Below are 20,881 nucleotides of genomic sequence, written 5' to 3' on the forward strand. Positions count from 1 at the left end.
GCATAGATGCATCAGCGTTGCAGCTACCGGCCGGCATTGCTCCCAAGGCCAAGAAGGCCAACCAGCAGCTGCCTGCAGCTCCAGCGCTGTCTGTCTCTCGATCGTTTCGGCCATGCCACGCACAACGCCACAATAGCCAGCCCCTCATCAATGGAAAATCTCCCTGGTTTAAGGACAAAACCAACTTAGCACTTGTCTAACATCAGTAAAACATTTCCTTTTTTAATAAAAAAAGGAGAGGCACAATGCATGTATTTCATTAGCAACAAATCATCAGTATTTGAAACATTCCGTAGTAGACAACAAAACAGGAAAAAAAGCACATAAAAGCTCCGTTAACAAGACTAGCTAGCACACTACTGCCTCTTATACATACCCAGCAAGCCTATTTAATTTGGTTTATCCCAGGGATGCATCGAACAGGCAGCAGTCAGGGAGACAGATCACTTCGACAATGCCTCCTCATGTTTCGTCACAGGATGCCACTGCAAGACAACAAGCACAACCGACATTTCTATTGACAGTAGCCGACATATCAAGCACACTTCCACGGCACGCAACACAACGACGTTGGTACACCAAAATCACCAAAGACTTTATTCTGTTTCCGAGCATCTTGTGGTACTCAGCGAACAATGCAATCGAGGGGTGTGGTTCAGTTTGGCAATGGGAATCAGCAGTTACAGCGTAGGATGCCCGAGCGCGCACAAGCTTGTCTCAAGCATCAGGGTTGCAGTAGACTCCAAATGGCAGCATCAGGGTTGCAGTAGACTCCAAATGGCAGAAAACTGCCCGCCAGTTCTGCAAAACGAACCGAAATCAGGATGGCAGCCAAGCGAACCATGATGGTCCTGTGAAAGAAAAGGAACCAATTCCATCAGTCAAGGGTCAAAGATAGCCAAGAAACACGTTAATGCAGAGAGTCAGGTTGCGCCAGTACTTGGAGGGCAGAAGATACATAATTTTATATTCAAGGAAAAGAGTGGAAAAAAATTGATGCCAACTGCCATCTCCACTGAAGCAAGAAAACAATCTCTCCTAGAATAAATCAATTAAGGGTAAAAGTAACCAGACAGATCGCATTTCCAAATATGAAGTGCATGTTTTAGAGTTTGGAACAGATCATGCCTCATGTCAATATCATTCTCTAATTAATATTTTCTAGTTTGTGTATGCAGTACAGCTGAACAAGAGTCCAATGCAAACAGGATGAACAAATGCATTGTACAAATGTGCAAACTATAATTGATACACGACAGCCATTTTCATAAAAGAATTGTCGGTCAGATAAAAAAGAATTATACCAATAGAATGTGACAGTAATGATCACTCTTCATCTGATGAATCAACCTGGAAACAGAACAAGGGTGAGTTAGCTGCTGGAAAGTTCTCTACACAACTGAAAGAAGTGGCCATCAGATATCCAAGCTTTGGTATAGCAAAATCATTAACAATAACAGGAAAAAACAGTACAGAACTGCACATATTTTCCATGGGCACTGAATAACAATAGATACATACATGTAATGTCATTCCCCCTTCCCAGGAGAAACGTTAAATCCCACTGTTCGCTGAATCCGTTACGTTATGAACTTGATTGGAAGTGAGGTAGAAATCCAGTACAATGTGAAAAATTTAAAGGAAGATGACAGATAGCTGATTGGAAAAAATTAGAGGAACAAATGGGTTCCTAGTCGAAGGGAATTTGAACACAAATTGGAAAAGGAACAATTAAGATGGCTAGCCAAAATCCCAGTCTTTTGTTGATGATGTGGCTAACTCATAAGCAAGATTCGTAGTAACTGCAGAAACTGGCATTCACTTGCAGAGACATAGACATAAGATCCGTTCCATGAATCTAGGATACAACTCAAAAGTTGAGCATTCTTACTGTTCTGGAAAGTGTCAGGTGACAAAATAAAAAAACAGAAAACAATTTAACACTGTATGATAAAAATGCACTCAAATAGAATGATTATAAAACAAAAGGTATGAAGTTAAAAACTTGTTCCAAGGTCTAACTTTTCTTACGCAAAGTAAAATTCCAATAAAATAACTGAAACCTTATTGGATCATGCTCTGTCAGTTCTTTTTTATTGGATGGATACTTGAACCGAGCGAATAAGCTTCAGATATCAATGTATTTAAATTAATAAAAAAATGGATAAATGTATTACTACCATAAAAAGTATTTTTACAATATTACATCTTTATATATCTTAATGATAAAAAGTAAGAGAGGGAATAAAAATACACAGAAGTAATTATCATAAATTTTAGATTTCAGAAGTCTTTCAGGTTACTATTTATTTAGCTACTGCATATTCCTATTTTATTTGATTTAAAATTTTGCGACCAACTTTTAGGTTTGCAAATGGTCAGTTACTGCCTGGAATAGGACAAGATGACCTGAACAGTCCTAGGTCAAGTACTATTTGTAAGAGATGGCATCCAAGCGGGTTTTAGGCCAGTCATAGAGGTAGTGTCAAGAGGGTTTCATGAGCATTAAATCCATGACACCAGCAGTTTTGCTGACATAGCAGATAATTAAAGAGGAGAGAGGGGAGAAGCATTTCATCACCAGGACAGGCTGCTGGTCCCATTACCAAGCCGGACGATGCACGATGAAACTCGCATTGAGCCCATCATCGCTGGATCCGCTGTGCTTCTGCTCCGCCATCTCCCCCACCCTCCCATGCTCGCTCCGTCCCAAGCTTCACTCCCACACGCTCACTCCGGTGGCGAGCAGCAGTGCTCGTGCTGGCACGGCCAAGCAGCATGGCTGTCCTCCGGCCAAACCGACGGCAAATGCCGCAAGATGATAAGAGCACGAGCATCAGCGGCTCACCAGTGATCCATTTTAGTGTATGGACGATGAGAACGATGGCCGGAGGTAGGAGTTCAACGGTGAGGGGCGGAGGTGGTGGCTACTGTTGGAATATAAGTGAATTGTCCACCTCTCCCCATCAGCTTAAGCTTTTGGGTTGGATTGGTCGGTGCATGCAACTCAATATGGTATCAAAGCTAGAGGTCTCGAGTTCGAATTCTGGTTAGCGTAATTAAATAAAATAATTGCTGCTCGCTCCTATTCCACGTCTGAGGCATGAGGGAGCCTCCACGTGAGGGAAGTGTTGGAATATAAGTGAATTGCCCACCTCTCCCCATCAGCTTAAGCTTTCTTTTGGGTTGGATTGGTCGGTGCATGCAACTCAATAGCTACGGTGGTCTGATGGTCGGGATCTTCAATCCCCAGCCATGGAGGTCACAGCTCAGGGGGGAATGTGGGGGACAAGGGAGGTGGGAAGGTGGTGGAGGCGTGGATGGCAGCAATTTGGTTTTGGTGGCTGGAAGTGCATGGATTTGGCTGGTGAAGCTCCAGCTATCAGGTAGTCTGCTCAGTAAGGAACTGGAGCAAAGAAGGAAATGAGAAAGGGAGAAGGAGATTGATGACGTGGAACAGCAGATACAGACTTGACCCCCTCCCGTGTACCACCTATGTTTGATTCAAACTTTCACAAATTTTCATGTTGAAACTTGCAGTTCGGCCAAAACAAATATTTGAGATGTAACATAGGAGAACAGTTTTTGCATTCAATGTTTGTTGATTCGTTGCATGGTTTTGGAGATATTCGATGTCAAACTCGAGTTACTGGAAAAATAGCGTTGCAGTGCAAGCACTTTCTATTCTTGTTGGCCGACTTTAGCTCAGATTTAGAAATATTTAATGTGATCTTCTAAACCCAACAACCCCATGAATCTACAGTCTACATATAGGGCTACTGGTTTACAAAGAAACTTTGGAAAATTTACATATGAATTTGTGAGAAAAGAGGTCCTCAAGTTATGGGTTCAGGCTGTTTAATGGCAGACTTTGGCCAGTTTTTCAGGGAGGTTGAAAACAGGGGTTTGGCTAATATTTGACTGAGATTTTGAACCATTCAATCAAGTTTTCACACGACAAGATCATATTCATGTTAAAGCACGTACATTGGACTATCGATTTGCTGTTAACCAAATTTCAAATGTTAAGTTAAAATTTAATTTAATTGGCTTCTCAAAATAAGTGCTTTTGGAATTCCATCACAGTTTTCAAGTGAGTGATGTTTAAACTAAGGATTTGAATTTGTTTCATTAAGCAACCATGTTTATGAATCACAAATGATACATTTCACATACTAAACATTATTTGAGTATAGTATACATATTTACTATTTTTGTGCCTTTTCATTAATTAATAAATAAATGCCCAAATGCACATGCAACATGCTAATGGCATGCTTTGTTTAATTTAGACACTATTACAAAATGCTACATAGTTCACATGGCACATTTGATCACAACACCATTGAACAATTAAATGCTGCAACATGTCTATGAAACTGAGCACTTGAGAGTGACTTTCATTTCAGTGTCAAGTTGACATGGCAATCTTTGTAACTGTGCGATGATGTGCACTGAGATTGGCCTTAAATGATTCTCAGCCATTTGATAAAAATTAGATTAAAAATATTCGTAGGTAATCCATCCCAACCACATGGACATTGGAGAAAGACATTTCAAGATCGGACCCATCTCCTAAATTCTTTCCATCCAGTGATGCTAGAAATTTAATTCCTTTTTTTATTGTGCAAGCCTTCCATGGTTAAAATAAGTTGGGTGCCAATTAAGTTTTTCCACGCAAAGTTCTAAAGTTATGAAGATGTTGGAACTAAATAAGACCAAAGTAACCAATAATAGAAGTTCATGAATGCCAGTATACATTGTATAAGGCAAACCAGTGCCTAGGTGGGCGCTCGGTGCAACCTTGCCGCCACGATGTTAACAGACAGCACATGGGCCAAAGGAATGGGAGAAGGAAGAGGGAGGAAGAGGAGGAGAAGGGGGGGGGGGGGGGGGGGGGGGGGGGGACGGGAGGGGTCGGGGGGTCACGAGGTATCCATCACCAGGTTAGGCACCTGCTGGGTTTGGATACTAACTCATCTCCCCACGTGAAATTTGTCTGGTTACATCTCAAAGCAATCTTCCCTAAACCCTCAATCTATCTACGGACGCTGTTAGTATCCATTCAAGCACGTTTCATCTACCTGAGCAGGAAGCATTCAGCAAGTCACTGCCCCCGCCCAGCCTGTGTTATCCTAAACGCTAAACGGTCGGTCACCTGCCGTCTAGCCCATTATTCGGGCAAAACAGGTGTTTAAATGGGAAAAACGGCCGTTTAAACGGTCAAAACAACCGATTAAACAGAAACGGTGTACCACTGTGTAGTGTTTAAATGATGTGTAAACAGGATAAATGGCCTGAAGGGAATAAGTCTCTATACTTGTGGTCTTTGTGGGGCTGTACTTGTAGTCCTGTGTGGGGCTGCAGCATCTCATTTTTCTGCACCACGCACTAGCACCATTGCTGCCCTAGAGGACAGCATCTTGGACTGCTTTAGCATCTAGATAGAACAACAGTTAGTCCTTTCATTTGGCATCTTAGACTAGGAGTAGAATATGCCTCAGTGTTGGCTGCCCTGTAGCTGTGTATAAATGTGTTGCCTCCCCTCCCGTTGGATGGCATGACATTGTGAGTGTGAATAAAGAAAAATCCAGAAAACTTCCCAAACTTGAGTGTCATCCTCTCAGCTCAATGAGAGTGAAAATTGAGCTGCTAACATCTGGTATCAGAACCGTACTTTCCTGTAGACTGAATATCTCCTGTTCTTCTCCCTCCCAAGCAGCAGTAGCAGCTGCAGCAGCACCAGTAGCAGCTAGCGCAGCAGCACCTGCAGCAGCCCCTCTTCCACCTTCCTCACCCGAGCAGACGAGCAGTAGCTCGTCTGAGGCTGCGTCTTCTCCACGCAGCAGCCCCTTGGAGGCGTGCCATGTCCGACGCACCGTCTCAGTGCTCGGTCGCCTCGAGCGCACGGCGTCAGCGAGATGCCGAGCTCACCGCGGCAGAGGAGCGCAGGCGAGCGACGGCACAAGCCGCTGCAGCAGCGGCGAGGGCGGCCAGGCTGGCTGCAGCGGAGCTGGCGGCGGCCAGGGCGGAGGTAGAAGCAGAGGCGGCGGAGGATGCAGCGCGTGCGGCGGAGGTCGAGGTTGAGACCTTGCGCGACAGCCTCAGCGGCTCCATCGCCGGCGACACCACCGCCGACGGGAACCTTGAGGAGTTGGAGAGGGAGAGAGGGCGGGAGCGGACCGCGCGGTGGGCAGCAGCCCACCCCGCCGGCGGCGGCCTGGAGGGCGACGCGCCCAGCGACGGTCCAGGGGCCCGCGCGCCCGGCGGCGGCCTGGAGGGCGGCGCACCCGGCGACGGTCAAGGGGGCCGCGCACCCGGCGGCGGAGGCCGCGCCCCTGGCTGGGGTGCGCGCGACGGCGCCCCCGGCTACCACGGCCTCCAGGCGGTGGTCAGGGAAGTCGGTCCCGGTGGAGGGTGGCCCACTCTCACCAAGACCAACTACGTCGAGTGGGCCGCAATCATGGAGGTGAAGCTCCAGGTGCGGCATATGTGGGAGGCAGTCCGGTACGGCGACGTCGACTACGATGAGGATCGACTGGCGCTGGATGCTCTCATCGCAGCAGCCCCGCCCGAGATGCAGTTCACGCTTTCCAAGAAGCAAACTGCCAAGGAGGCCTGGGACTCCATCGCTGCGGCACGTATCGGCAGCGACCGCGCCCGCAAGACCACTCTCCAGGCACTTCGCAAGGAGTGGGAGAACCTGGCCTTCAGGCCAGGTGAGGATGTTGATGACTTCGCCCTCCGTCTCAACACTCTGCTGCAGAAGGTGGTGCAGTTCGGCGACGACACCTACGACGAGGAGAGAGCCGTCGAGAAGCTCTTCCGCTGTGTCCCCGAGAGGTACAGGCAGACCGCTCGCTCGATCGAGTCTCTGCTGGACCTCCCCACCATGACGATCGAGGAGGCGATAGGTCGCCTCAAGGTCGTCGACAGCGACGAGCCACAGCCTCCCTCGGGAGGCATCTCCATCGGTGGGAAGCTCCACCTTACTCAGGAGCAGTGGGAGGCCCGGCGCGGTGACAGGAGGAGGGGGGAGCCCTCTTCCTCGACTGGTGGCGGCAAGCGCGGCAAGCCGCGAAAGGGGCGCGGAGGTGCCCAAGACGGGACACGTTGGGCACGAGGGCGTGCCGAGGGTGGCGCCCGCGGAGATGCTCAAGACGGCGCCGCCGATAGGCCCAAGGCGGCACGAGACGACGCCTGCCACAACTGTGGCAGGCCCGGCCACTGGGCCAGGGACTGCCCGTAGCGGAGGCGTGGGGGCCAAGCCCACGTCGCGGAGGCCCAGCCGGATGACGAGCTGGCTCTGTTTCTACTCCACTGGGACATGGAGTCACATCCGGCGGCACCGCCTGCCACCGCTCTACTCCACCTCGACGAGCTGCGTGCCCGAGTCCTCCTCGACAACAGCTCCGACGACAACAGGGTCGATGGCTGGTACCTCGACTCCGGCGCCACGCACCACATGACCGGGCGGCGGGAGTTCTCCGACCTGGACGTCGACGTAGGTGGCTCCGTCAGGTTCGGGGACTCCTCCGCCGTGGAGATCAAGGGCGTGGGCTCCGTGATCTTCACCGCCAAGTCCGGAGAGCAACGGATGCTCACCGGAGTCTACTACATCCCGGCGCTGCGGAACTCCATCATCAGCCTTGGGCAGCTCGATGAGAGCGGCTCCCGCGTGGTGATCGACAGCGGGGTCCTCCGCATCTGGGACCACCGTCGCCAGCTTCTCGCCAGGGTGGTTCGAGGGAAGAACCGCCTCTACATCCTCCACGTTGGGGTGGCCCAGCCTCTTTGTCTTGCAGCTCGCAAGGACGACGAGGTATGGCAGTGGCACGAGCGCTTTGGGCACCTCCACTTTGAGGCCCTGAAGCGGCTCGGCGCCAAGGAGATGGTGCGAGGCCTCCCATGCCTCGACCACGTGGAGCAGCTCTGCGACGTCTGCGTGTTGACGAAGCAGAAGCGGCACTCCTCCCCCCAGCAGGCGAGCTTCCGAGCCAAGGAGCGGCTCAAGCTCGTACACGGGGACTTGTGTGGCCCGGTGACACCGGTCACACCAGGAGGACGGCGCTACTTCCTGCTGCTCGTCGACGACCTCTCCCGCTTCATGTGGGTGATGATCCTCGGCAGCAAGGGAGAGGCTGCGGACGCCATCAGGCGTGCTCAGGCTGCTGCGGAGGCGGAGAGCGGCCGCAAGTTGCGCGTGCTGCGCACCGACAACGGCGGCGAGTTCACGGCGTACTGCGCGGATGAGGGCATCCAGCGCCACTACTCCGCGCCGTACAGCCCGCAGCAGAACGGCGTCGTCGAGCGGCGCAACCAGACGGTTGTGGGGATGGCCCGGGCCCTCCTTAAGCAGAGGGGGATGCCGGCTGTCTTCTGGGGACAGGCGGGGGTGACGGCCGTCTACATCCTCAACCGCTCGCCCACCAAGGCACTCGACGGCATGACGCCGTATGAGGCTTGGCATGGGCGTAAGCCGGCGGTCTCCCACCTGCGGGTCTTCGGCTGCCTCGCGTTCGCCAAGGAGCTTGGCCACATCGGCAAGCTCGACGACAGGAGCACTCCGGGAGTGTTCATCGGCTACGCGGAGGGTTCGAAGGCCTACCACATTCTCGACCCGGACACACAGCATGTGCGCACGGCGCGCGACGTTGTGTTCGACGAAGGGCGAGGATGGGCGTGGGACAAGGCGGTGGACGACGGCTCGGCTCCGACGTACGGCGACTTCACCGTCGAGTACGTCCACTTCGAGGGAGCTGGGGGAGTAGGCAGCTCTTCTTCGCCGAGCGTGCCTACCCCGGTCCCCGAGCCTCCACCGACTCCGGCGCCCGCCACACCGGCGGCACCACGCCCTTCAGCTACGACTCCGGCTGCGCCGAGTTCCTCGGCTGCACCACCACAGCCGGCGACGTCGCGCACTCCAGTACCGATAGCCACTCCTCCGGGCACATCTACTTCGACACCTGCTCGTGCTGAGCACAGTCCGGTGGAGTTCGCTACTCCGCTCTCTCACGACGAGGAGCGCGTCGACGCGTACCACGACGGTGAGCCGTTGCGGTACCGTACGATGGAGGACCTTCTCGGTGATCAGCCGGTGCCGGGACTGGTGCCTCACGACCTGGAGGCGCAGTTGCACCTCGCGTGCGACGACGGCGAGCCTCGGTCTTTCGCAGAGGCCGAGGGACACGCGGCATGGCGTGCCGCGATGCAGTCGGAGATGGACGCGGTTGAGAAGAACCGCACTTGGGAGCTTGCTGACCTCCCTCGTGGTCACCACGCGATCACCCTTAAGTGGGTGTTCAAGCTGAAGAGGGATGAAGCCGGCACCGTCGTCAAGCACAAGGCTTGCCTGGTGGCACGAGGTTTCGTGCAGCAGGAGGGGGTCGACTTCGACGATGCCTTCGCTCCTGTGGCACGGATGGAGTCCGTGCGACTTCTCCTTGCGCTGGCTGCCCAGGAGGGCTGGCGCGTCCATCACATGGACGTCAAGTCGGCGTTTCTCAACGGCGACTTGAGGGAGGAGGTCTACGTGCACCAGCCGCCGGGGTTTGCGATCCCCAGCAAGGAGGGCAAGGTGCTACGCCTGCGCAAGGCCCTCTATGGCTTGCGGCAAGCCCCGAGGGCGTGGAACGCCAAGCTGGACTCCACGCTCAAGGGGATGGGCTTCGAGCAAAGCCCGCACGAGGCGGCCATCTACCGGCGGGGCAATGGCGGAAATGCCCTGCTGGTGGGTGTCTACGTCGACGACTTGGTGATCACCGGTACCAAGGATGCGGAGGTGGTGGCGTTCAAGGAGGAGATGAAGGCCACCTTCCAGATGAGCGATCTGGGGCCTCTCTCCTTCTATCTGGGGATCGAGGTGCACCAGGACGACTTCGGGATCACACTTCGACAGACCGCCTACGCCAAGCGCATCGTCGAGCTCGCTGGGCTCACCGACTGCAACCCAGCTCTCACTCCGATGGAGGAGAGGCTGAAGCTGAGCCGTGACAGCACGGCAGAGGAGGTGGACGCTACTCAGTACCGGCGCCTTGTGGGGAGCCTCCGCTACCTCGCCCACACACGGCCGGACTTGGCGTTCTCTGTCGGCTACGTTAGTCGGTTCATGCAGCGACCGACAACGGAGCACCAGCAGGCCGTGAAGAGGATCATCCGCTATGTTGCGGGGACTCTCGACCACGGTCTCCACTACCCGAGGTGCCCTGGAGCGGCACACTTCGTCGGGTATAGCGACAGCGACCACGCCGGCGACATCGACACCAGCAAGAGCACGAGCGGGATCCTCTTCTTCCTCGGCAAGTGCCTCATTAGCTGGCAGTCGGTCAAGCAGCGGGTGGTGGCCTTGTCCAGCTGCGAGGCCGAGTACATAGCGGCCTCCACCGCGTCGACTCAGGTGCTCTGGCTCGCTCGACTGCTTGGTGATCTACTCGGCAGAGACACTGGAGCAGTGGAGCTCAGGGTGGACAGCAAGTCTGCTCTGGCCTTGGCGAAGAACCCCGTTTTCCACGAACGGAGCAAGCACATCCGAGTCAGGTATCACTTCATCCGAGGCTGCTTGGAAGAAGGAACCATCAAGGCAAGCTATATCAACACCAAGGATCAGCTTGCGGATCTGCTCACCAAGTCCCTTGGGAGGATCAAATTCCTTGAGCTCTGCTCCAAGACCGGGATGGTCCAATCTTCCCACAAGACGACGCACAAGACTTAGGGGGAGAATGAAGGGAATAAGTCTCTGTACTTGTGGTCTTTGTGGGGTTGTACTTGTAGTCCTGTGTGGGGCTGCAGCATCTCATTTTTTCTGCAGCACGCACTAGCACCATTGCTGTCCTAGAGGACAGCATCTTGGACTGCTTTAGCATCTAGATATGACAGCAGTTAGTCCTTTCATTTGGCATCTTAGACTAGGAGTAGAATATGCCTCAGTATTGGCTGCCCTGCAGCTGTGTATAAATGTGTTGCCTCCCCTCTCGTTGGATGGCATGGCATTGTGAGTGTGAATGAAGAAAAACCCAAAAAACTTCCCAAACTTGAGTGTCATCCTCTCAGCTCAATGAGAGTGAAAATTGAGTTGCTAACATGGCCGTTTAAGCGAACAGTGCCCAGCACACGGGGGCGATGATAGTGAGTCTCATTGCCTGGCACGGACGTCATCACTGAGCAGGCTCTGGCTGCTGCATTGAGGGAGAAGAAGGCAACCAGTCTAAGTGGTGCTGCTGCATGGGGTGAGCCCCTGGATTATAATTGCACAGAACCCAGGGTAATTTCAAGGCAACTTCAGTTTCTAAAGGACCTGGGTCCTGTGCAATTTTTGTCCCAAGCAAGCCTCCTTGTTAGGGTTTACTTTTAAGCCAATAATGTTTTATAATAATGCAAAATGCAGTGAAATCTGAGTATCTTCTCTATCAAGATACAAGAAAAACTGCTAAACTCATGCAAGATACTCAAAAAGCTATTTCAGGATCAATGAAAAAAAATATTAAGCATGCATAACACTAATAGAATGGCATAGTAACTTTCCAGATGTAGTAGCTAGCCTAGAATGGTCCAAGACATGTGAGGTGGCAACCAAAGCAAGGAACAGCACAATCTAAGTCCCTCATAAAAAAAAAGAGAACATATCTGCAGCTTGTTTAGTGCCTAAGAATGTCATACCAGTAAGAAGTGCCACTCTTCTTCTTTCAAATTAAACTTCTCGACATGGAGGTCGGTAAACTGCAGCTGATTAATATAACAAATATACAAAATTATTCATGAGAAATAAAATAATTTTAGATTGACAAAGCCATATGTTGATGAACTCACAGTATGTATTTTAGTTTCTTGATCAAAGTCAATTATCCAACATCCAACATACCTGAGTGAATAATATTGGACAGACAAGAGGTAAAAGTGCATCAGAAATTGATCAAAACAAACACAAAGACATCGATCAATTTCCTTGATCATATATTGAGACATCTTAGAAAAGCATATGGATACTTGACGTCGATTATTAATCATAAAAACATTGCAGGAAGGTGACAGGTACTGCACTACTGCTAGGCAGTCTTCGGGGCTAGTTTCCTTATTACTACATAACTCCTTAAGTCATATACAGTGAGTATATTAACTGACTCAAGGGCAATGATGAACATGACAGGTTTTCTTTTATGTCAACAAGTTATCATATAAAAACTCGATAAATTTCCAGATTTGCAAGAAACCTATATAGTTAACAGGGAGAAATACGGTTATCAAGACCTACATTTGTTGCCGTGGATGCCACAAACGAAGAAACTGTTGAATGCAATTCTCACGCCTTGTTTTCCTTTTTTTCTTCTTGACATACTGATTATGTGAGTTAACTGAATAGCCATTTCGAAGAAGCAGTGAGTTGAGTGACTTTGTTGTTCCAAGCATTTTTCGGCAGTATGAAGATCCACAATGACAATCTTGATCTGCTCCAAACTGGACAAATCTGTAAATAATGTTCAGAGATTAAAGACAGGACATAGTTCCAAAACAAAAGACTAACTGATCAATATGGCTGAAAAAACTTTGTTAAAAATTAGAAGGATTGGGGAATTGGGCCAGCTGGGGGACTGGGATGGACATACTTATAGTCATAAGTCAGCTCCTCCCCTTTCTCTATGTCACGAAGAGCAAAGATTCCAACTCTGGTCTCTCCATCAACAGTCCTGAAACAATACGGTGCTAGCAGCATATATCATGTTTATCAATGGGGTCCACGGGGAAGTAGGGCATTTATAGAGCATAACTAACCATTTCTGCATCTCTGTGTTTGGTTCACAACTATGGTTTATAAATCGGGACATGTTTCCCTTGTCTGTAGCATCAATGACCATATTGCTACTGACCTCACAAAGGTAGAAGTTAGTGTCACTCAGCCTTTTCATTTGCCATAATCTTTTCTCGCATGTTCTGTCATCAATAACTATAGCATTTATGCAAAATATATGGATGTTAGTTTGATTGTCTAGCATCTGATTTCAGAAATACAACACAATTCATACACCTCCATGCAATTTATTTACTTGCTCACGATTAAATTGAATAAAACAATACCTTCCCCCACATATTCTACAACAAATTCTCCTTTCTTTATTTCATCCTCAGCTACCAATCCAAATCCACATTTCTCTGTCTGAAACAAAACAATAGTCTTTCAGGAACTAACAAAAAGAAATAACTCTTTATTACATAATAAGGAAAGGCTAAATATAACAGCAAGAATAGGTTCGTGAAACAGATTTTGGTCGGGCTAGATTTTGGGGGGCCAATTATCAATTAAAAATCAAAATATATTGATAGAAAATTGAAATTAAATTTGATTTACTTAAATTATATTGTATTTATCACATGCGGTGATATTTTCTTTATAAAACATTTAAGTTTTCCAACTAAAATATATTTAATGACTGAAGTACTGCCTTTCTTTCTCATGCAATGCTATCTCACAAGATGTACTTCAGGTGAAGAGGAAGTACTGGAAAAACATACATCTTTTTTTTTCTCGAATATGTGGAAAAATATACATCTATAACATGGTAATGCTAAATATTATACACAAAGGATAAACTCTGGGAAAATGTAAGCTATAAGAGGAAAAAATGATTAAATTCACAGAATAAAACCAGAGATAAGGAAACATGGCTTCTAAACTTTTGCCATCTAAAATAACTTACAATCCTTCCTGTAGCAAACAGTCATTCTACCAATGAAACGCATTGTACAGAAAAAGGGACATTATAATGCAAAACATTACAGGTAAATATGTAAATTATGAAAATGAGCAATTGCCAGTTCCTTGACAAAGGCAGATGTATCAATCATGAAAGCTTAAGCGATGTTTAGTTCTGTCCATACTCCATATCCTCAAAAGCTGAACCACAAACATCAGATCGAGCAAGGGCCATACCGCCATATACTAGATTAGTTGAAAAGATTCTAAAAAGTTTGCACCAACTAACACTCACATAAACCACAAAAGTATTGTGGGCTGTTGTATGAGGTGGTGGAAGCGGCAGCATGGGACAAGGATGACAGTGACCAGCAAGGATTGATATTGCTGGAGAGTGCACGCTGGACTCACTTTTGGTTGCCACTATCGCACCGGCAGGGATAAATGGGGGCAGACAGGCAGGCAGAGTGAGGCGATGACACAGTCACACAGGGACTCGAATTGAGGACATACAAGTGGGATGGGATTGGGCGATGGTGCTACCATGGATCATGGTTGGGTTGCACATAGATCCTCACAGCCAGATTGGAAAATGAACACAGGACATTAGAATATCCTTGCTCCTATTTTGTAGGGTTATCCCTCTTACCAGGAAACAAAATTTCCAACCCTATACCCCAATGTGCAAAATGGAATTATCTAGCTGGGAACAGTAATTGAACCCCATTGTGCAATCTCTAACATAGAAAGTCTTCATGAATCTTTGTTGTGTTTAAGCAGGAGTGCATCATAGAAAAGGGAATCAGAGTCTTAGAAAAAAGGGGCATCCAAGAACTTGCCAATCTTAAGATTGGTTGTTTCATTTAACATCCCATCCCACTCATACCCAACAGAGAATGAAGAGGCTATGCCAATATATATCACCAGCAAATGCATTTACTGTTCCCCATCATTCCTTTCCCTAAACAGTCATCCCTATTAAAATAAATAATTATGAAAAGTTGAATAAATCTCACAGTAATAATCTTACCTTAATCAATTTGGTATTCTTCAGAGGTCTGTGCTGGAATGGTTTGTTGGCACAAGTGTTATCACATTCACAGCTTGATGAACAACAAGAGAACAGCATCCTGCATCAGCAAAATTTTCAGTATTTAATAATATCTCAATAATGACAAAACTCACAGGTGCAATAATCTAATAGCTAACAAATTTGCAATAAACTTTTTAGAAAGGATTCAAGGTGATCACAGAACCAAGTAGTACCAATGTTATTATGTGCACTAAAAATTTTAAAAACATATGCACAATGAAATATCATGTTGAATTGGTGAAAAAGTATATTCATTACAGATAAAAGAAAAAAAATGCAGGGATAAACCAGCATACCAAAATATGTGAAATAGATGCATTCTAAATAGCACTGTTTTATCTTTGATGAGAGATATGAGCGTGTAGTTTTAAAAATATTGTCCTTTTGGAGTCCTATGAAGCCAGTAAATGTTTTGACACAGAGGAAGGAAGAGAAACCTTACCCACAATGGCAGTCTTTGCCACACATAACTGATGAACCAGACGAAGGCTTGCAAGAACAGAAAATGCCATAATCTTCAGTGCGTCTCTTAATGTGGTATACATCTTCATAGAATTAAGGACAAAATGCAGACATGTCCATAAAAGGTACATAATCAGATTCACCAATGCAGAGTGCCATTTCCATTACTATTTTTAGCTCAGAAGCTAGAACCAGGCATGGCAAACTAGACAAACAGTAGGAACTAAATGAGGCAAATGTGCAGATACTTTATATTATGGAAAATGCTAGTCGTAAGGATACTCCGCTTGATCGGTTCATAGCGGCCTAACGCATGACATTGTTTCAACAAGGGTCGCGGATCAAAATCTGCAGCTTCTATCTTGCTGATCAATTGCTCAAAGATGCTCTCAACTTGCTGCAGAACAAAAGTAAAAGATTGATAAGTAAGATGTGTTACTACTTACTACTAAGCAGGAACTACACGTAACCTAGAAGTAGAGTAGAAACAAGGAAGTAATATCCTCTCCAGTCATGGTCACGTGTATGCATCTGTGAAGCTGTCTTTCTAGGCGCAAAAAGAATTATTGAGTTATGATGTGATACTCTGCCTGGAAAGCAAACGACATTGAAGCAGCAGGTGTATAACTGAAAACAAGGGCATAAACAGAGTCCATTTTCGTGACATAGGCACCTCTAGCGAGCCCAATTCTGAATTCGTGAATCTCCATTTTTAAAACAATAATGGGAAAATACAGCTTTGACAATCAACAGCAAGTAGAACATGTATCCAAACAGCCAAGATTATGTATGGCGTTGAGCTAAAATTGTTTGTACAAAGAACTGCAAGCGCTCACCGTGGGCATATCCACACCGCGCCCTGAGGAAGACGAGCCCACGCGGGCCATGGACGGATGGATTGGAGCGGGATAATGGCCCGCAGCAATCTGAGAGGGAGGGAGATTTGAGTTTTTTTGAATTGGACCAAAAGTGACCAACTCTGTTCCAGCAGCTAGTGAATCAAATCCACCATCCAATTGAAGCAAGAAGCGCAGAGCTAGGATTTCCTCCTACCAAGAAGAAGGCGAAACCCGCTCCGCTCCACCCCGACCAGGACAGGTGAGAGGTGCGGCGACGCTCCAGCAGATGGTGGTGGTGGAGGCAGAGGGCGGCGCGGCCGCCACTGCGCAGAGACAGAGGGCGGCGGCTGCGCTGGGTCGGCTGCCTCGAGCTGGGAGGAGAGGGGAGCGCCGCCTAGGATATTGGCGCTGCTAGTTTTGGCAGGATTTAATTGCTTTCTACGCTTGAATTCGGTGGCTCCAAGTGGGAGGGAAATTGAATCAAATGCGTGGGGCGGGGAGAGGAAGCAAGCGGGAGGGAGGATTTTGCTACGGGGCAGCGGCGGCGGCGGCGGAGATGCGCGCACCGGGGCTCGCCGGCGGCAGGTGGCTGGCGGAGACAAGGGGCGGGGGGGAGCAGCACCTGCGTCTGCATTGGCAAGCGAAGCGGCAAGAAAACCAAGAGGAGAAGGGCGAGAGACAGGATTCTGGCACGTGGGGCCCATGCAGTGTTGGGCCCAGTTTGAATAGCCCATTGGTGGCAGGCCCATATGGGTTGCAAGGTGCGGCGATTTTTTTATTTTTTTTATTTTTCATTTTCGTTTTTTACAAAAATATATTTTCGTTTTCGAAATTTACAGAAATATACCCCGGCCGCCCCGCTGTCGGGCGGCTGGGACCTGGTCGCCCCGCTGCGGGGCGGCAGGGGTTTTTCTGCAAAAAATTTCGCGGAGAATTTGCGTTGAGGTCCCTGGAAGACCGGTCGCCCGGTAGCAGGGCGGCCGGCCCCCCAGGCCGCCCAACAGCGGGGCGGCCGGCTGCCCCTCCACTATTTAAGGGTTGGCTGCCCCCGACCCCTCATTTGCATCACTAAAATTCCAGAAAAAAGAAAAAGAGAGGGAGGGAGGGAGAGAGGCGAAGCCCTGCCGGATTTTCAAACCGGCGACTGCAGGTAATCAAAATTCTTCTATGCTTTACAAACAGTTTATGTTGTAATTATTTTTATTGACACGGTAGATTAGCAATCAGTTTAATGAATAGCATTATTGTGTGGCCAGATAAGTCGAGCAAGCTTCGTTTTCAAGTTTATTATGGTGACTACTATATTTCTCATGATGCGTATGGAGTAGATCTATCAGCTTTTAAACGCAGAGAGTGCGGAATAGATAAACCCTTAGAGAGGAGTTTTGGTTCCATACGCAAATGGCTTCACGAGATATTCAATGTGAATCCAAAGACCTATTTCCTAACCGTTCAGACTGTGACGAATTGGGCAACTGAAGGGGATTTCTGGGAGTTGATGCTTATAACAAACAGCGAAAAATGGCGGACTTACATGCAAGCAGCTCTTGACCGTGGGTGGCCTCTGGCAATGCTAATTCAGATTCACCAGAAGGCAGGTCATTTTGGTGAAGGGTCCACAAGTACATCATCTCATTTGAATCAATCAATGGAACAAGAAAATGAAGATCAGAACATGCATGTCATAGAATCTAAGCCGCAATGTATAGCTGATCAGGTAGGAGAAAAAAAAATCAGAACGTGCATGTCATTCAACCTGAGCCGCAAGGTTTAGCTGATGAGGGGGAGCGGATACCTGGAATAGTGGAAGCTGTAGAGAATGAAGACCAGGAGGCTCGAATGATGGAAGAATGTGGGGACTCATCAGACGATGAGGACTACCCGATGCTATGTGAATGGCGAGACAAGGGTTTTGGGAATCCACTGATACAGGATATTAGGGGTAATGAATACGAATACAGAGAGAATGAGGTTGTGCAGGGGGTAAAGTATTCTAGCATTGAAGTTGTGAAGGATGCTGTGAAGCTTTGGGCTATATCGTTGAGTAAGGAATTCAGAGTTGTGAAGTCTAGCAGCAAAGAATATGAGGTGAAGTGTATCAATGGCAATTGTACATGGCGAGTACATGCCTACAAGGGCAAGTACAAGATACACTGGGAGTGTTCAATTATTACACCACATACATGCAGATTGATTGTTGTTGCGCAAAATCACCGTAACATCACATCCACTTTCGTAGCCAAGAAGATGTATGGGGTGATTCTCGACAAAATTGATTATGAGCCAAAATTGATAATTAGGGACATAGATGACCATTTTCAATACAAAATCAGCTATGCAAAGACTTGGCGGGCAAAACAAAAGGTGTTTGAGATGAGGTTCGGCACATATGAGGCATCATATGATAATCTGCCTCACATGCTGTCAGCAATTGTGCAGATAAATCCTGGAAGCGCGACTGATACCTACATTGTACAGAGTTTATATGGGGGACCTGGGTTTCTGCTTCGTGCTTTCTTCTGCCTTGGTGCATGTGTGAGGGCATTTATGTATTGTCTTTCTGTTCTGTGTATTGACAGCACATTTTTGACAGGAAGATATAAGGGGACAACACTGACAGCGATTGGAGTTGATTGCAACAAGCAGGTGGTTCCCGTCGTCTTTGCTTTTGTTGAGAATGAGAACACAGAGAGCTGGTACTGGTTCCTTGAACGTGTGAAGATTCACGTTGTTGCTACAAGGCTAGATGTTTGCCTCATCAGTGATAGGCATGCAGGTCTTCTAGCAACAATAAGGCAACTACATGAAGTCGAGGACAACCTCCTCTATGGCCAGATGTGAGTAGGTGGTGCATAAGGCATATGGGTGCAAACTTTTATGAGCGCTTCAAGAATAAGGAACTTATGAATTTGTTCATGAGGTTGTGCACTCAGAATCAGCAGCGGAAGTTTGATGCTTTGTGGCAGGTGCTAGATAACATGTGCGCCGAGCTTCTACAGGAACAGGCCTCAACCTCCAGCCGGAGACGTTCAAGCGGCGGACCTTTCACACAGTGGATTAAGGATGCACCTAAGGAGAAGTGGTCAATTCTATACGACACTGGTGGGCGTTGATATGGCATCGAGACAACCAACCACGCAGAGTGTTACAATATGGCAATGTGTCATGTTCGTGGATTTCCTCTTGTTGGCATAGTTGAGTTCATCATGTACGGATGCACAAGGTACTTCAGAGATCGGTACCGGGCAGCTGCTGTCTTACTTAATGATCCAGGAGTAGTTTTTTGTAATAGGGTCACTAAATACATGAAAGAAAAGATTGAAAAGGCTCAATATCACAGAGTGGTCTCCATGGGCACAAAGGATCAAAGTTTGAGGTTTCATGCATGGACATGACAAGTCACGGTGTCCGCAGACAAAGGGTCGTTCAGGATTGCTTGATAACACCAGAAGGCAAGGTGTTTTGCAGATGCAAGAAGCCACAGCTTCTTCACTTACCATGCTCCCATGTCATTGCGGCATGTTCAGAATCTGGGTTGAAACCTGGGGTTTTTGTTTCAGAATATTACAGAAAAGAAACCGTTGTGCACACGCCATGAGATATATGGCATAGGCAGTCTGGGATCATTCACTACACCAAATATCTCTCCAATGTACATTTCCAATCCAGATGCTAGGAGAGGGGTAGGTCGACAGCAGACACTTCGTATCTGTAACGGAATGGATGAGTCTGAGGTAGGAAAGAAGAAAAAACGATGCAACCTGTGTGGAGCAGATGGTCATACTTACAAGAAGTGCCCTAAAATGCATGAAGATAATGCTGGTGCTGAGGTTGGACCTTCTGAGAATCCCACCGATGAATTGCCTCCGGATTTTGGAGCCCGTATCGTTTAGATTTCGTTATGTGTGGATATGTATTTGAACCAGATGTATGGATATGTATTTTCACTTGTATGTGATAATTACATTTCGTTATGTATGAGTATGTATTTGAACTAGATGGTAGCATGTAACATTACGAAGGTATTTGTGTAGTAAAATTTATTGGTTGCAGTTCTAAATGTGTAGGTTGGTTGAATTAGATTGCTGCACTGAATGTAGTGTACTAAAAATAGAAGGTAGTTACGAACAATAAATTTCCGATTTGCAATATAATTTTGTAAACAATGCTACGATTACAAAGCAGAGACCTAAGGCGTTCGTACTACTAGGTACTTGAATAATGAAAAGCAGTGGCATGTACAGCACGATAACCTCGAGTTGTGAGTAAACCTAACATATCTTAAGAAATGTAAAATGCCGGGATTACATGGTGGTGCTTTATTGAGTGCACCAGGGATATTTTCCCTTCCTAATAGCTTCAGGCCCTGCTTCCTTAGCACGGCGGGCCTTCTCTCGCTTCCTCTTCGTATCAGCTTCACGTTCCTCTGCCTCCTGACGTTCCACTTCTGCAATCCTCTTCTGAATCTCTTCCTGGTCTTTCTTGCGCTTCTCCTCCATCTGTTCTTCATGCAACATTCGTTGCCACCTTTTTGCAACCCACTTTGCTTGCTGCTCAACGTGGTCCTTATCCTACTGAGATTGTTCGGAGTCTAACCACTGCACGAAATCACATAGAGACGGTGGATTCTTTCCCCAAATCATGTTATAAGTCATTACCAGATCTGAAAGTGACAAACTCTGATAGTATTTTGTAGTACATTTGCTCGATCCTTGCCGTAATGCTTGGGCGGGTCATACTCGTAATTCTCGCACATGAAGAACCTCATGCCAAAGTCGTCCCCCAAAACCCTTGATTTCATTA

At 47.8% G+C, this 20,881-nt stretch overlaps 1 protein-coding gene across 4 annotated transcripts; it reads right to left on the reverse strand.

The window, feature by feature from the left end:
• Positions 1–226: 226 nt before the first annotated feature.
• Positions 227–16,716, reverse strand: LOC120675316 (histone-lysine N-methyltransferase ASHH3-like). 4 transcript variants are annotated; one of them, XM_039956500.1, is made up of 12 exons: positions 16,076–16,716; positions 15,522–15,636; positions 15,220–15,322; positions 14,715–14,814; positions 13,069–13,147; positions 12,766–12,937; positions 12,600–12,680; positions 12,248–12,460; positions 11,806–11,857; positions 11,656–11,721; positions 1,305–1,350; positions 227–801 (listed from the first exon to the last, which is right to left on the reverse strand). In XM_039956500.1, exons 1-11 carry the CDS (start codon positions 16,124–16,126, stop codon positions 1,327–1,329), a joined length of 1,056 nt encoding a protein of 351 aa, XP_039812434.1. In that variant the 5' UTR covers positions 16,127–16,716; the 3' UTR covers positions 227–801; positions 1,305–1,326. The 4 variants fall into 4 exon arrangements, with proteins under 4 accessions (XP_039812434.1, XP_039812448.1, XP_039812456.1 ...); XM_039956514.1 differs by having other exon boundaries at positions 236–801; positions 11,656–11,715; positions 16,076–16,713; XM_039956522.1 differs by having other exon boundaries at positions 236–851; positions 11,656–11,715; positions 16,076–16,713.
• Between the last annotated feature and the right edge of the window lie 4,165 nt (positions 16,717–20,881).

This window comes from Panicum virgatum, chromosome 2K (assembly GCF_016808335.1).
Source record: "Panicum virgatum strain AP13 chromosome 2K, P.virgatum_v5, whole genome shotgun sequence".
In the NCBI taxonomy this organism is placed as follows: Eukaryota; Viridiplantae; Streptophyta; class Magnoliopsida; order Poales; family Poaceae; genus Panicum; species Panicum virgatum.